General features: G+C 42.9%; 1 protein-coding gene across 4 annotated transcripts in view; it reads right to left on the reverse strand.

The window, feature by feature from the left end:
* The window catches only part of srrm1 (serine/arginine repetitive matrix 1), a 58,930-nt gene that overhangs the window by 4,420 nt on the left and 38,217 nt on the right, over positions 1-16,293 (reverse strand). For 2 of the 4 annotated variants that reach the window (XM_069895627.1, XM_069895630.1), the window contains 5 exons: positions 16,177-16,263; positions 13,838-13,988; positions 10,422-10,463; positions 7,288-7,377; positions 298-690 (listed from right to left, as the gene is read on the reverse strand). In XM_069895627.1, the coding sequence (XP_069751728.1) occupies positions 298-690; positions 7,288-7,377; positions 10,422-10,463; positions 13,838-13,988; positions 16,177-16,263 (763 nt within the window). The remainder of the gene's footprint in view (positions 1-297; positions 691-7,287; positions 7,378-10,421; positions 10,464-13,837; positions 13,989-16,176; positions 16,264-16,293) is intronic. The other 2 variants (XM_069895628.1, XM_069895629.1) reach the window with 2 other exon arrangements.

Raw genomic sequence — 16,293 nt, forward strand, 5'->3', positions numbered from 1 at the left:
GAGTTAAATGCTCTAATTATTATACTTAATAACAAAATGAAGATGAAATAAATGGAATTGGAGGGGAGATGAAGTAACAATCCTTTGAGGGAATAAAATAAAGAAAATAAATAATCCTATTTTTCTTCCAAATTCTTATTAGGAAATTAAAAGTAACAAACTCTTGCAAACAAGACAGGAAAAACAGTCATTAGTAGAATGTACTTCTACTAATGAAAATTTAAGGAAAATTATAACAGTAAAATAAACTTCAAAATCTTTCAAAATGTAAACTTTGTACTAATTAATAACTCTTACTTTTTAGGTTTCTTAGGTTCTGGGGTCCGTGAAACTCGCCGGATTGGCCTATTACTAGGGGATGGTGACATATGGCGTCGCTGTGGTGCTGGTGGTGGTGACATTGATACTCGTCGCGCTGGTGGTGGACTAATGGATCCATGCATTGGCCTGGGACGTGGAGATGGCGAATGGCGTTTGTGTGATGGCGGCGAGCGAACGTCTCTGTTGGATCTGCTTGGTGGTGAACCTCTCCTACGCCGAGAAGCAGGCGAGGGAGAACTACGGCGCTTTGGTGCTGGTGACGGAGATGCTCGCCTCCTAGGTGGTGGTGATGGTGTATACCTCCTCTGAATTGGAGGAGAATAGCGCCTAGGTGAGGCTGAACGTCTACGAGGAGGTGGAGATGGCGACCTATAAGCAAAGACAAAATCAAATTTGTAATTGTTTATAAAACTGCCGTGGTTGCAGCAGGCGAAGTTCATGTGGTTATAATTAATCTTATTTTTTTTTTAAATCAGCTTTTTAAAACACCTATTTCAAGTTCATGAAAATAGGAATACATGGTCATATGAATAAATAAATAAATAATAATACAGTAAAATTCCTGTTATCCGGAATTCAAGCAACTCGCAAAAAAAGAGGAAAATAAATAGGTTAAAAACACCGGTTTAAAATTGGTGCGCCTCGCCATTAATTTGCGAATCCATGCCACCAGAAAATTCATTTTTCTGGCATTTACCAACCCCATCAGTGCTGGATACTGGGGTTTTACTGTACAGGTACGCAATTCTTTATCTGGATATCTAAAATCTGGAAAGCTCGAAAAACCAGCATTTTTTTCCTGGTGCTGGTACAGTGGAAGGAGAGAGAGACAGCAGCACGACTAGGTTGGACGAGGCGGGGTGGGGAGGGAAGGCGGCAGCTCGACTCGGGTGGGCGGATGGGGAGAGGCGGCAGCATGACTCGGGTTGGCAGATGGGGGAGGCGGCAGCGCGACTCGGGTGGGCAAGGGGGAAAGAGACGGCAGTGTGACTCGGGTGGGTGAGGGTGGAGACACCAGCGCGACTCAGGCGGGTGGAGTAAGAGACACCAGCGCAACTCGGGCAAGCGTGGGGGAGAGATATGGCAGCGCGACTTGGGTGGGCTTCAATCTGGGACAGCTTGCTTTTGTTCTGAAATCTGGAAAAATTCGAAATTCGGAATGCACTGACCCCAAGGGTTCCGAATAAAAGATTGTGTACCTGTATTAGAGATATAAATAGCTGACTTATCAAGGAGTTTAAAGTTCAAATGAAAACACAGTTCCAATACTTGATAACAAATCTCAGGGATGACAACAGACGCATAAACAATGTCAGGGCAAAGCAGGTTGAAATTTTGATTAAAACGATCCTGTGTGGCGGCGCACTCTCTCATGGCGAAGCTGCCCCGCGTGCAACGCCACGTGGCGGGGCAGCCATGGGAAGATGGCGCCGTCAGGGCTTCTCCCTGCCTCAAGTCTCCTGCCCAGTGCGCACCTGGGGCAGTGAATATGATGTCACCATGCAATCTGCCCTTAAAAGGGGTGCGTGCTGAATTTGAATAAAACCATTGTTAACGACATTCAACATGGTGGCTGTGTCTTTCTTGGCTGCAGCCAGCTCCACATTGGTGACCCCGAGGAGCCCAGATGCCTCTCTGGTCTCAAGAACATGGATCCGGCCAAGATCAACGCCGTTGCCATCAAACTTGCCCCCCTTCTGGACCCATCGCCCGTGTATGTGGTTCGGGCAGGAGATGGCACAGTTTTGACTGAGGAACATTTCAGCAGATGCCACGATGTTCTACCACGTCGTGAGTGTGCTGGACAAAGAAACGACAGTCAGGGTGGACGATCTAATACACAACCCACCGGCTGAGGGTAAATATCCTGCCCCCAAGAACCAGCTCCTAGGCACTTTCAGGCTCTCCCCTCAGCAGCGTGCCTCCAGACTCCTGCACCTGGACGGGCTTGGGGACCGCACACCATGGACGAGATGCTGGCGCTGGATCACAAACCTTGTTTCCTATTCCGTCAGATCTTCCTCAAGCAGATGCCCGAGGACATCCAATTACTCCTGGCGGATGAGGACTTCACGGATCCACGCCTGAGCGGACACCCTCTGGCACACCAAGAGGGAGAATGAAGCAGCCCTCATTCAGATTACATGACCAGGATCCAGCCAGCCGCAACACTCCCCCAAGCACATTCCGGAGGAGCACCATCCCACCTGGTGCCTTTACCATCAGCGTTGGGGAGCGCAAGCTCCTAAGTGCCAACAACCGTGTAACTACCAAGGAAACTACCCGGCCAGACGCCGTTGATGACTGCGACGGCTGGCCACGTGAACAGCCTCCTTCGCGTTATTGACAAGTCCCACCGGCCGGCGTTTCCTGGTGGACACAGGAGCTGAGCATCCTGCCCTCCACCACCCTCAAGACCCGATCTCGTGGTCCCAACCTACGGGCAGCCAACTGTTGCGCCATGAAGACCTTCGGTACCTGCAGGATGCAGATCAAGATCGGGAAAGAGAAATTCCGCTGGAAGTTAGTGTTAGTCTCAATGGGTACCATGTTGTTGGGGGCTGACTTCCTGAGGGCACATGGCATGTTGGTCGATATGAAGGGCAAGAGGCTGGTCAACGCTCGCACTTTCCATTTGGTGCACCTGGACGCCATGGATGCCTGCAAGCCCAAGATCGCTGCCATCGCCACTTCCAGGAACAAGTATTCGAGCGTACTACATGAGTTCCCCGCCATCCTACAACCACAACTCAGCGCCACCTTACCCCAGCATGGGGTATACCACCATATCTCCACACAGGGCCCCCCGCTGCACACCAAGCCCAGACAATTTCTGCCCAAGAAGCTGTAGCTGGCAAAGGAGGAGTTTTCCCGAATGCAGTAGTTGGGGACCGTCCGTTGCTCAGACCGCGCCTGGACATCCCCCCTCCACATGGTCCTCAAATCCTCTGGGGGCTGGAGACCCTGTGGGGATTACTGGCTTTTGAATGACGCGACCACACCGGACAGGTACCTGGTTCCCCACATTCAAGACTTCTCGGCCAATCTCCATGGCGCGCAAGTCTTCTCGAAGGTCGATCTGGTAGGGAGCTATCATCAGATCCCGGTCCACCCCGGGGACATCAGCAAGACGGTGATCACCACCCACTTTGGCCTCTTTGAATTCCTTCGTATGCCCTTTGTGCTCAAGAACGCGGCCCAGACTTTTCAGCGCCTCATGGACGCAGTAGGTAGGGACTTGGACTTTGTGTTTACCTATCTGGATGATATCGCCAGCCACAACCGCAAAGAGCACAAGGTCCACCTCCATAACCTGTTTGCCCAAATGCCGGAGTTCGGCCTCATGGTGGCCAAGTGCCAGTTTGGCAAGCAGACGCTGCAGTTCCTAGGGCACACCATCTTGGCAGCAGGGACTGCCCCGGTGCCAGAGAAGGTCACAGCCATCCAACAGTTCCCCAAGCAAACCACCCTCAAGGGCCTGCAGGAGTTCGTGGGGGTGGTGAATTTTTAATCATCGGTTCATGCCCGGTGCTGCCCGCATCATGTGACCGTTGTTCACATTGATCGCAAGTCCTGGCCTGGTCAGAGGAGGCAGAAGCTGCTTTTGCTGCAACTCTATTGGTGCACCCACAGCTCTCCCGGTGGATGCCTCAGCCACGATGGTAGGGGGCATACTCGAATAATGGCTCAACGGACAGTGGCGCCCGCTGGCCTTCTTTAGCAAACAGCTGCGCCCATCAGAGCTCAAGTGCAGCGCTTTTGACTGCGAGCTCCTGGCACTGTACCTGGCCACCTGGCACTTTCGATACTTTCTGGACCACAAGCCCCTCACGCAGGCACTCGCGATTGCCAAACATCCGTGGTCGGCTCATCAGCAATGACACCTCTCCTACATGTCAGAGTTCACCACCAACATCTGGCACAGGGCAGGTAAAGACAACGTAATGGCAGATGTGCTCTCTTGTCTGGCGATCAATGGTCCCCCCCCCCCCCCCCCCAATTTCGACTACACACAAATGGCACAGGCCCAGACGCAGGCTCTCCAGTCCGCCATCTCTGGCCTTGAGCTCCAGGACATTCAGTTGCCCAACAGCCTGGACACAATGTTCTGCGACGTCTTCACCAGCTCACCATGCCTGGTAGTCCCACTGCAATGGAGGTTGAAGGCTTTCAACTTATTTCATGACCTAGCCCACCCCTCGGTGAAGACATTGGTGCAAATAGTGGCAGAGTGGTTTGTGTGGCACGGGCTCAAAAAGGAGGTGGCTGAGATGGCGAGGAACTGCACAAAGTGCCTGGCCTCCAAGTTCCACCGACATATCCAGGCCCCAATCCAGCAATTCAACCCGGCGCTGCAGAGATTTCAGCACATCCACGTTGATGTCGTAAACCCCCTGCTGGTGTCCAGAGAGGCGCGCTACCTTCTCACAATAGTCGACCAAACCAGAAGATGGCTGGAGGCCATTCCCATCAAAGAGGCTTCCGCAGAGACATGTGCCAGGAACTTAATCAGCCATTGGATTGCCAGGTTTGGTGTTCCGGCGCACATCACCAGTAACAGAGGTGGCGAATCTCATAGAGGTTAAACTCCACCACACCACAGCCTACCACGTGCAAGCAAATGGTTTGGTGGAGAGATTTCATCGTCATCTGAAATCCACCCTCATGGCTTGCCTCACCGTCCCAGTCTGGGTAGACGAACTGCTGGGTCCTCCTCGGCATCAAAGCAGCACCCAAGGCATCTTCTGCAGAACTGGCATACGGCGCGCCACTCTTGCTGCCCAGTGAGTTCTTTGGCCCAGGGCCCAACGCCACGTCCAAGCACGCGAACCTGTTGACGGATTTCTGTAAGAAGCTCTCCTCACTAGCCCCCCCGCCTCCCTTGCATCATGGCGCCCAGCCGACACATCAACCCAAAGAGCCGGACTCAGGGGAATTCATGTTTGCTCGGCGTGGCCCACATATGCCACTTTTGCAACGCCCGAACGAGGGCCCGTACAAGGTCCTCCGCAGTCTGGCAGGACTTTCACTTTAGACATAGGGGGGAAAAAATGAACTTTTCACCGTGGACCATTTAAAGGTGGTGCACTTGGACCTATCACAGCCGGTGCAAACAGTCATGCCCAAACGCCGGGGCCGCCTGCCCAAGCATAGCCAGTTCTTGGGGGGGGGGGTTGAGTGACAGCACACTCTCTCATGGTGAACCGGCCCCGTGTGCAACGCCAAGAGGCAGGGCAGCCATGGGAAGATGGTGCTATCAGGCTTATTCCTGCCTCAAGTCTCCTGCCCAGCACATGTCTGGGGTAGCGATTATGATGTCACCACCCACACGGTGACTGAGCTCACGTTGCCCTTAAAAGGGTGCACGCTGAATTTGAATAAAACAGTCATTAACGACATCCAATGTGGTAGCTGTGTCTTTCTTGGCAGCTCCACACCTGACTATTTAATCAATTTCCCTCGCAAAGTTAAAAACTCCAAGCCAAACACATAGAAAAGGAAGAAAAATAGAGAAGGTAAATACATTGAGGAAAGTGAGTTGCAGAAGAGGAAGCCATCAGAAAAAGGAGCCACTCAAACGTTCTAAAATTTACTCTCAAATCAAAACAATACTTCTCCAAAGTATTTTGAACTTTTAGAAATATTGCTATTTCTGTGCAATTAAAAGCTAGATAGATCCCTTATTTTTGAGTACCATTATAACAAGTGCAGCAAGACATTTTCCAAGTTGGAAACAATTGATCAAAACACCATGAGATTTAAAGTCTCTAATCACACAATAGAAGAAATATTCAGTTGTAAATACTGTATCCCCTTTCTTTGTCATCTGCAATGGAAAATATACATTCAATGAATTAATGAATCCTATTGTGTTGCAAAATGTTTCCATATGTCACTGTGGTTATGAACTGGAGATTCACATAATATACAGCAAAAATTCAATGTCTACAGGACACAATAGGCCTTTTCACATCGCATTGTAAAATGGAGAATTCCAGTGAACCTGTGGTGCTACAAGATCGGCCTGGGAATTTTAAATGGGTCCATGGTCCTACCTCGTTGGTAGGGCTACAGCCCTGGGTAATTTTCACAGACCACCTCTCTCTGCAGTGTGAAGAGCCAAATGGTCAAGCAGGGAAGCCTCATGACATCAGCACTTGTGTGCTGCGTCACATAGGTGATTAAATTACCGCCAGAGAACAGCAAGGCACTTCGGCCTGACATGACAACAGCGCAATGCGGGATGAATGGCCGCCCTCGTTAACCATAATCCCTCACACAAATGTATTTCCCAGAGTAGTTCCAGCTGCATTAGGTGTCATGTGAAATGAAGTCAACCATTTATCCCGCATTGTGTGACCGAAGCGACCTTTAAGAGCTTGGATGGGGGGGGGGGGGGGGGGGGGGGGGCGCGGCCGAGAGACCGACGGGCAATGTGGGTTGGGGGTGGGGTACTTACTCTTACTCCTGTGAGTGCGTAATGCATCATCAGTTGGGAGGGGCTGGGACTCTTCCTAAATTGTCAGGAAGGGCAAATTCCCAGGAATTTGGATCACAGTGTGAAAGGCCTGGGAGGTCCTGTACCGTTCTGGTACCTTACAAACCCAGTTACAATACTATAATGTCATAATTTCAACCATTTTTTTTTAAAAAGCCCGAGTCAACAAGATAGAACATTCCCACACCAAGAGAAATTATTTGAGGTACTTTCTAGAAAAGGGATCCCAATGCCAAAACTGCATGATTTAAACACAGCTGTGGCTGTTTCAGTTACGTTACAAGTTTTTATACAACTTTTTTCATGAGTAAATTGAAGTTTGATTGCTGTCAACAACATTGCAAGAAACATACAGAATATCTATGCCTATTGGAACAAGAATAAAATTTGCTGATTTTAACACCAACTTATTCTCGGCCTTCTTCATATTACCCAAATAATGGAAAAGGACAGCAATATTTACTCACCTGCGTCTTAGCGGAGATGGTGATCTGCGCCTTCTCGGAGGAGATGGACTTCGACGGCGCCTGGGCGGTGGTGATGGACTTCTCCTCCTCCTGTACATCACAAATCAGCATGTGAAAATTTAACATGGTTGCATCACATATTATAAAGCTGTAGATCCCTCACTGTCCCATTAAATCCCATTTAAAAAAAAACTGTTTTGACCAAGGCAAGTGAATCAGGTTCCTTAGAAATATATTCTGGCAAGAATAACTTTTTGAAAATGACTTCTATTTTCTCTTATACAGTTAGCCATTAAATGAGCAAACAACAATCTGCTGGACGAACTCAGCGAGTTGAACAGGATCAGAGAGAGAGAAAAAAAGAATTGTTGAAGTTTCAGGTTGGGATCCTTCATCCAGACTGTAGATCAGTGGTTCTCAACATTTTTCTTTCCACTCACATACCTCTAAGTATTCCCTATGCCATCGGTGCTCTGTGATTAGTAAGGGATTCCGCAAGGTGATAAGTGGGTGGAAAGAAAAAGTTTGAAAACCACTGTTTTAATCATACCTAATGGACTCGTTATGTGCTCGGTTTCATAACTCCAAGGAAATGGGCCAATGACAATTTTTGTCAAGCAAAATATTTCAGTAACAATTGATTCTAGAGCAGTGATTCTCAACCTTCCCTTCCCACTCACATACCACCTTAAGCAATCCCTACTAATTACAGAGCACCGATGGCATAGGGATTACTTAAATTGTTATGTGAGTGGAAAGAAAAAGGTTGAGAACCACTGGTGTAGAATGAAGAGAACATGCACAATGAGGAGAGGCAGGGAGATGAACTTATGCCAAGAGGGAATTGATCGAAGTAGGGAGGAATGAAGAAAGACGCATAGATGGGAGATGGAGGCAGATTATTGGTAGGTGCCAAAGGGAGAGAGGCAAGAGAAAAAAGGTGTCAGGCAGAAAAAATAAGCCATATAAGGTGCAATTGGAAATGGTTTTGGGGGGGGGGGGGGTTGGGGGGCATAATAAGTTGTGACAAAGGCTTGTTGAGAAATAATTATAATAAAATGGAAGCTGTCAGGGAAAAGCTGAAGAACAAATTTGACCAGATAGACCAAGGTGGTGGGTTGGGGGAATGGGGAGGAGGAATCATATAGGATCATTCTGAATGGATGGAACCAGAAGTGGTGCATGAAAAGGAGTGGGGAGGGTGGGAATGCTTGAAACAGCGACCATTCTTTTTCTGCCACTGATACTGGGCAACTGGCTGAGTGAATCCAGATTGTACTTTGCTCCAGATTCCAATTATTTGCAGTGTCCTTGTGTCTCCAGCCACTGAATGATTTTCTGTCCACTTCAATTATCAAATAGAATCCAAGTTCCTGTGCTCTTCTTCAGATATTTTGAAGTTAGGGAATGATAATTCAATTTAATTTTTGCTCTTTGCTGTTAATGTGCATAACAGGAGTAAAAAGACTTGTGTGCGATTCAAATCCGAATGTATCAATAGCCCTGTTATGTACAATAAGAAATAGTCAATTTGGCCCAGTAGTTGAAATGTCAAGACAAATTCCTGGTTGACTCACTGTTCAATCACCAGATATTTGAGATGCTACGATCAGCTTCTTTTTAGCCTCATTTAGGCAGAAAAGTCCTTATTCATTCATAACGTGTAAAATCAGTTTTAAAAATGTCAATCAATTCAGATGGCTGTTCAAAAAGTCAAAGTCTTCACAAATGGAAAAATATAAGGAGCATTGGCTTAAACAGGTGTAAACAGTGCAAACTTTTTGAAGATAATTGCACAAAGGTATAATTTGAAATGATTAGAACTTGCAGAATTTTGCAATTTTTTTCTCATGTTAATCAAGAAAATCAAGACATCTCGATTATTTTAAAAACTATGTGCAGTCAAGTCTTTTGCAGACTCAAAATGCTAACAGATCACAAATTTTAGTAATTATACTGAAAAATGGATGAATTTTGTTTTTAAACTTGTCACCTAAAATAATGCAATTTCCTTCACTGATCATCAAAACAAAATGTCCATAAATTTTTTAAAAATTCATGTTGAAACTGAGCAATGGCCATAGAAAACAGAACATTACTGACAATGTTATTTTACATATTCAATTATAATTCAAAGGTTATGCATCATTCACACCAAAATTTGATTATCACCATGAGATCCCAAATACAGTGAAAACCACATTTTGTGTGTCGCATTTGATGACTCAACCACTTTTTCATGCAAAAATCCGAAAATGCTGAAATCATGACAGAGGACAAGTCATTTCCACCCTTAATTAATCCTGCTGAATGTTTCTGGCATTTTCCATTTTTGTTTCAAATTTCCAGCATGTTTTTTTTCTTTCAGAATGCTTTCTGCTGCATCCTAAACTATTTCTATCCCTCTCTCACCCACCCTCCCCCCCCCCCCCGCCCCACCATCTCCGAATGAAATTGAACATATTCAAGGATGAGGAAAACCTCACAGGTAACAAATGTATTTTAGCTCATGCTCAAAAATAACTTGTCTTCTGAACAAAAACGTGCAAAGGATTACTTGCACATTATAATTACTGTTTTTATGACTTGATATCTTGGACCAGATCTGAATATACTTTGTTGGTTTTACAAATGTAATAACACATATCTAATCCAAATTATTCATGCAATGCTTTCAAAAAATTTCTGGAGTTTCTTATTACATTTTCCAATCCTGGGCAACAATTTTTTGGGGGTATTTTTTAAACCTTAAATATTAAACCTGACAAATTTGGTACAAGAGGGTCCCATTGTATTTATACTTGTCAAGTATTTGCAGAATCCAAAAAACCGATAAGCCATATCGCATTTGAAAATTTGGTTTGAAGTTTTCTATTTGCATAATTTCATTGAAAATCTATTTCAAATATTGATCCTGACAATTAAGTATGCTAAATTTCCCACTCAACTAAAGATTTGGTGCAACAGCTTAGCATTCCAGTGAAGCTGGACTTGATACATTCTTTTTGTTTAGTCTCATATATAGTAATCCAATTATTTTGGCCAATTAGTAATCGAGTTGGGGTTACTAATTAAAGCAACCTTAACAAGCTAATGTTTTCAGTGATCAGACAGCAACTCATTTTAAAACCAACCTTTTCGCCACTGGGAAGTGCCACCTCTTTCCAAGCGGCATCCTGATAGCAAGAGAAAACAAAACCAAGCTGTGTTTTTCCACAGATTAACCTCTAACGGAAGTATCTTAAACCAATATTTTATACAAACAGTACTATTCTGGTGGATTTAGAATTTAATTTATAATCACAATACAATTTGTACCATAATCTCTCAGACTTCCATTTTCTAGATCATAGGCTGGAAAAAGAAACCAGAAAGAGCAGCAGGCACTGATTTATTATCCATGGTCCCAGGGAGGGAATTGTGCCAAAAAAAAAAGGAATGCCCAATCCAGCCTATAATACTGATAAACTAGAACAGTGGGACCAACAAAAATATTTTAGTTGCTGCACTCTTGACTTTTAAACAACATTTAGTGCCAATTCAGTTCTTCTAATAAATTGGCTACCTGAAGGATTTACACCATGGCATTTTCCATTTATTACAATATTTGAGTTTTGCAAAGGAGTAAATCCAATTTATGGAACTCATCGAATGTAATATCACCTGATACTTGAAAATGTAAATTGCCAATGTTCAGATGAACTCAGGTTCCCTTTCAAAGTGCATTTTTCCACTCATCTAAAAGTAAGTGTGACTTTTATCATTCCAAATTGGAAAATATTCTCGAAGGGGGAAAACACTAAGTTTGTTAGATCCTGGTGGATTAGACTGAGCAAGTTACTTTAATGCATCATAAGTACATAAAAGACAATCAAATTATGAAAGACTACTGGTGGAGGAAGGGAATATTTATGCTGATGAGCTACTGTGTACAGGGGTGCTGATGAGCTAGTGATCCCTAACTGCCCTTGGACATGGTGACAAGCAACCTTCATTGATGAATCAATTGGAGTTCCTGCAGGGACTGAGATTATTGGTCTCCAATAATGAGAACCTGTGCTAGAGAGAGCTCCAGCCAGCAAGCAATCTACCCCTCAATTCCTACTGTTCCTTTATATCAATGTCACATTCTGCATCCATATCAAGGCAGTTGCTCTCACTTCATCCCGAAAATTCAACCATTTTGTCCACGTTTAGATCAAGGCTTTAATGAGCAAATCATTGGTGAATAGAACTTAACAACAATATTAACCACCATGCTATCACTTTGCTGATAATGAAATAACAGAAATTAGAACTACTTTTTTCCCCCACTTTATGGAAAGAAAATGTATTTTTTTGTGGTTTTTGCCAGGTTGTCACTGCTTGATATTGTCCTGGAATTTCTTCTGAGATCTTCACTGAACTAGGGTCAGTATCATGGCTTAATAGCAATGGCAAGATGAGGGATATAATAGACTTTACAGAGATATCACAAAGAACTTTAGGTTTGAGCTGCTAGTTTGGGCATGGGATTGCAACTGCACACAAAAAGGATATGTAGAGTATCTTTAGTGTGAAAATCAGATCATGAAGTGCAAGATCCCTTGGACTTATATAATCAGAGAAAGGCGCATCAGACAGATAGGTTTATGAGAACAAGGTCAACCTAGTTTGTTCATGGTTGGCTTCTCTCACCAGCTGTCAGCCCTTGGCTAACTTGGTTAGCAGCAGTGGCATTAAGTGATTTTTCAAGCCTCTCACCCAGAATACATTCTGTGCTACTTCTGAGTTGTTCAATCTGAGGGAGTATGAACTGAGGCATTATTCAGGATGCTGGAGACATTATCAAAGCCACCACTTGTTGCCCAACTCCAATTGATCTAAAGATGTTAATTTTCAGCCACCTTCATGAATCACTCATCTTACTGCTGAATCTGCCCCTACAATGCTGCTACATGACAATGATGGAAAACCAATATGTTTATAAACTTGGAGGGGGAACTCGCAAATGCTAAGGTTGGTGGATAGTTTTCTTTTGAGCAGGTTGTTCTAAGCTGGATATTGAGCTTCTTGGGTGCATTTGCAGCTGAACTCTCCAGGAAAGGCTTCACAGTTGAGCCTTAGAGATCGTCAAAAGATAGAGGTATCAGGCAAGCCAATTGTCGCATGATACCCAATCTCTGACCTGACTTCGTAGACACAATATTTAAGTGGCTGGACTAATCTAAAGTTTATAATCAAAGGTGAATATGTTGTCATACACTCTCATTAGAGGTGGTTATTGTCTGACATTTTTCTGGCAAAAATGAGGTCCCACTTGCTGCATCCAAGCAAAGACTCCTACTTTCTGAAGAGTTACAAATGGAATTGAGCACTGTGCAATCATCTTATGACTAAGTACTCTTGATAATATTGTTGATTACACCATCCATCGCTTTGGTGATGAGTGGGAGAATTATAAGGGTATAGATGCAAGGATACAGCCACAATTAAATGCAAGGAAAGCATTCCATTAAACAGCTTCAGGTAAGGGAATAGGAATCATTGTGACTCCAGTGTAAATGAATGTCTTGGGGCTAGTGTTTTTATTCTTGAAAATGTCTTCAGTACTTTAGCTGTGGGGGGGGGGGGGGGGGGGGGCGGCTGTACAATTCCAAAGCCTTTTCGATATCAATTATATTGTTAGAACTAACTCAATTCCTTGATCTATAAGATCTCTAAGAGCAGCATCTCCTTAACAACTGTTAACATCTTTGGTAGGTCATTGCTACTGGAGGGATGGAGAATTTGAGCTACGATTATCAACGTCAGGCTGCATGCATTTTTCCCCCCCCCATGATTACACTAAACCTCTTCCTGAATGATGCCTTTCAGGAGCTTTTTAATGTAGATCTGGAATGAACACAAATGAGGAAGAGTTTTTTTTCTCTAATGGGTATTAGTTTTGGAGGCAAACACCGCTTTCATAATACCAGATTTTATTTTAATGCAAACATTGAAGTTAAATTTGCTACATGCTTTGATGGGAGCTGAATTTGTGTGGTCTTTAATCAAGGTTGCTAGAATCAGCGGTTCAAAAGGCATTTTATACACTTCTCTTACATACAAAAGGTTACTGAGAAGATATATAGGATGTTAAAAGAACAGTCATGGAGTTTTCATCCATTCTGAACTATACAAAAGCATGTTCCCTCTCCATTAGACTTTTACCTTGACTTGGGGAGGGAAAAAATTCAGTCTGTGGCTATAGTACAGATCGATATTCAAATGAATCTTTAGTCTCTTTCAATATAAAAAAGACATCTTAATAGATATACATTTGCTTAAGCCAGATTTTTTTTTAAAAAAAAGCTAAAGTAAAACCACAATATGCTATATATTGCAGCATATGCCAAGTCACCACATTAATTTTTAAGGACCATTTATTATACAGGATATTGTGTTGAGACACAAACCTCCAAGAAAAAATAGATTTTAGGTCAGGATTGTTTTTCACTTTTTCAGAATACCGAGTCAAAAGTTTCTGTCACAAAAATGTTGGAGAACAGTGAAGTTATTTGGATCTCACCTTGGTGAAAAGTCCTTGTGCCGTTTTCGCATTGCAGGGGAAGGAGACATACTCCTTGACAAAGAACGATGGCGCCTTCTTCGAACTTCCCCATTCTTTGCACTTGAACGTTTTGGTGCTTCATCTTCAGATGAGGAGGAAGATCCAGACTCTGTGCAAGGTAATAGTCACACAATTAAACTCATGAGTGCAACAAAGATCATAGGATTCCCATTTATCAATCAAAACAATAGTGGAACGTAACAAAAGTTGATAAATGTTTATATTTTAAAAAAATAAACATGGAGAAAAGACTCAATATCAATTCAACAAGTGTACAGCACTTCAATTTAATTTCAAACATACAATAATCATGAAGTCAGTGAGCAATATCACTTTTAATGACACACATCTCACTGAAAACTGGTTTGATTGCATTGATTCATCTCAAATATGATTACTACTGTTTTGCTATTCTTTGGCTTGGCTTCGCGGACGAAGATTTATGGAGGGGTAATGTCCACATCTGCTGCAGGCTTGTTTGTGACTGACAAGTCCGATGCGGGACAGGAAGGCACGGTTACAGCGGTTGCAAGGGAAAATTGGTTGGTTGGGGTTGGGTGTTGGGTTTTTCCTCCTTTGTCTTTTGTCAGTGAGGTGGATATCATAACCATTCAATGGAAAATTTTTATTTTTTGGGAAATATTCATCAGTTTTGTTGCTTATACAACACTCAAAATTATATAAGATTGAAAAGTGACTAAGGCATACTTTTAGGACTTGAATGTTTTATTCCCCCACTCAACCAATTAAAAGTCAATAAAAGCCAAAGTGGAAATGCGTATTTTGTCAATAATGGTCAGTGATGAAAGGCAAGAGGAATAAAAGCATGGGGAAAAACTGGCAGTGCTTTGTTATGCTGAATAAAATGAAAATAATTAAGTTATTAATCCTGAAGCAGACTGCAACTTTTTGAACCAATCACAATTTCAATTGCACTTTATAAAAACCAAAATGTTATGTACCCTGAGTAGCTTTATTTACTTACAGAAAAATGATTTTTGCCAAATATTGAGAATGAGAAAACAAACGTCCTGAAATGAAATATAAAATCTAAAAAATCTTGAGCCTATCATTTTAATCAAAGGTCAACTTTGGTTATTTTAAATTTATTTAATTTTTAAATTTTAAATTTCGACATTGAGCATGGTAACAGGCCTTTTGACCCACGAGCCCATGCCACCCAAATGACCTACAAAACCCGATACGCTTTGAATGGAGAGGAAACTGAAGCCCATGGGGAAACCCATACAGACATGGGGAGAATGCACAAACTCCTTACAGACAGCGCAGGATTCGAACCCCGGTCCTGACCACTGGCACTGCCACAGTATTGTTGCTGCCCCAAATTGATGTGATTTTCAATGGTTTCATGCTTTTTCAATAAAAACCGAGTCAAGCAATGTCTTCTCCATTTCAAAATTATGAAGCAACATTTACAATCTGGATGGTAAAATTTTACATTTGTTAAAAAAATGTTGGATTACATGTCATCGCTTGACACCTTTGTGCCTAATTTTAAAAACGTTTCATAACCTGGAAAGCATTTCTTTACTGAAGCTTAGATCATATTTCTTCAGTATAAGGGTATTAAAGGTTACGGAGAGAAGGCGGGGACGGGATACTGAACTTTAAGATCAGCCATGATCTCGTTGAATGGCGGAGCAGGCTCGAAGGGTCGAATGACCTACTCCTGCTCCTATCTTCTATGTTTCTAATGTCAAACACTTGGACAACTTGATCTGATCAAAACTAAGCATTCCAGTCACCATCATTACTCCAATTTAGCTTTTATTATTACTTCAAGTTTCCCAGGAACACCAATGGTATAATTCAAAACTATGCTTACAGTGGAATTTCAAATCTCTGCCATAATGAAGGAAGTCAAAGGTAATGAAAATTACCAATCTGTTGTGTAGTTTTCTGATGTAATATTGTAATCATACCTTTAAAAAATGTTTTTCTATTTTTCTTTAAATGTAATTCTTTATTGTATTCATGTTATAAAAATTTTAAATAAAGTCTTTATAAAAAAAAAAGAAAATTACCAATCTGCATTAAAAATAATATTGTAAATATCATTGTGGATCTGCTTTCCACAATTCTAATGGAATGATTGAAAAGCACTGATGGCAAATTTAAGTACTAGGTCTTCATTAATATCTTAGTGACTGCAATTTTTAGGCATGCACACATCCAATGTTAGACAAATTCACTTAAATCTTGTTTAAGACCAGTAGGTCAGGAAACATACTCAAAAATGTTCACATGAATCAACATCAAAATCTGTCTTGTCCTACCAGAAGTGGTCTGCTGGTTCTGTTTTCGGTATTGGCGTCGTTGTTGTACGGATTCCACTCCTGCAACCTTGCCTCCTTTATCATCTTCTGCAACAATGAAAGAAATTAATAACTGCT

The sequence above is a fragment of the Narcine bancroftii genome, chromosome 8 (assembly GCF_036971445.1).
Source record: "Narcine bancroftii isolate sNarBan1 chromosome 8, sNarBan1.hap1, whole genome shotgun sequence".
Taxonomy (NCBI): Eukaryota; Metazoa; Chordata; class Chondrichthyes; order Torpediniformes; family Narcinidae; genus Narcine; species Narcine bancroftii.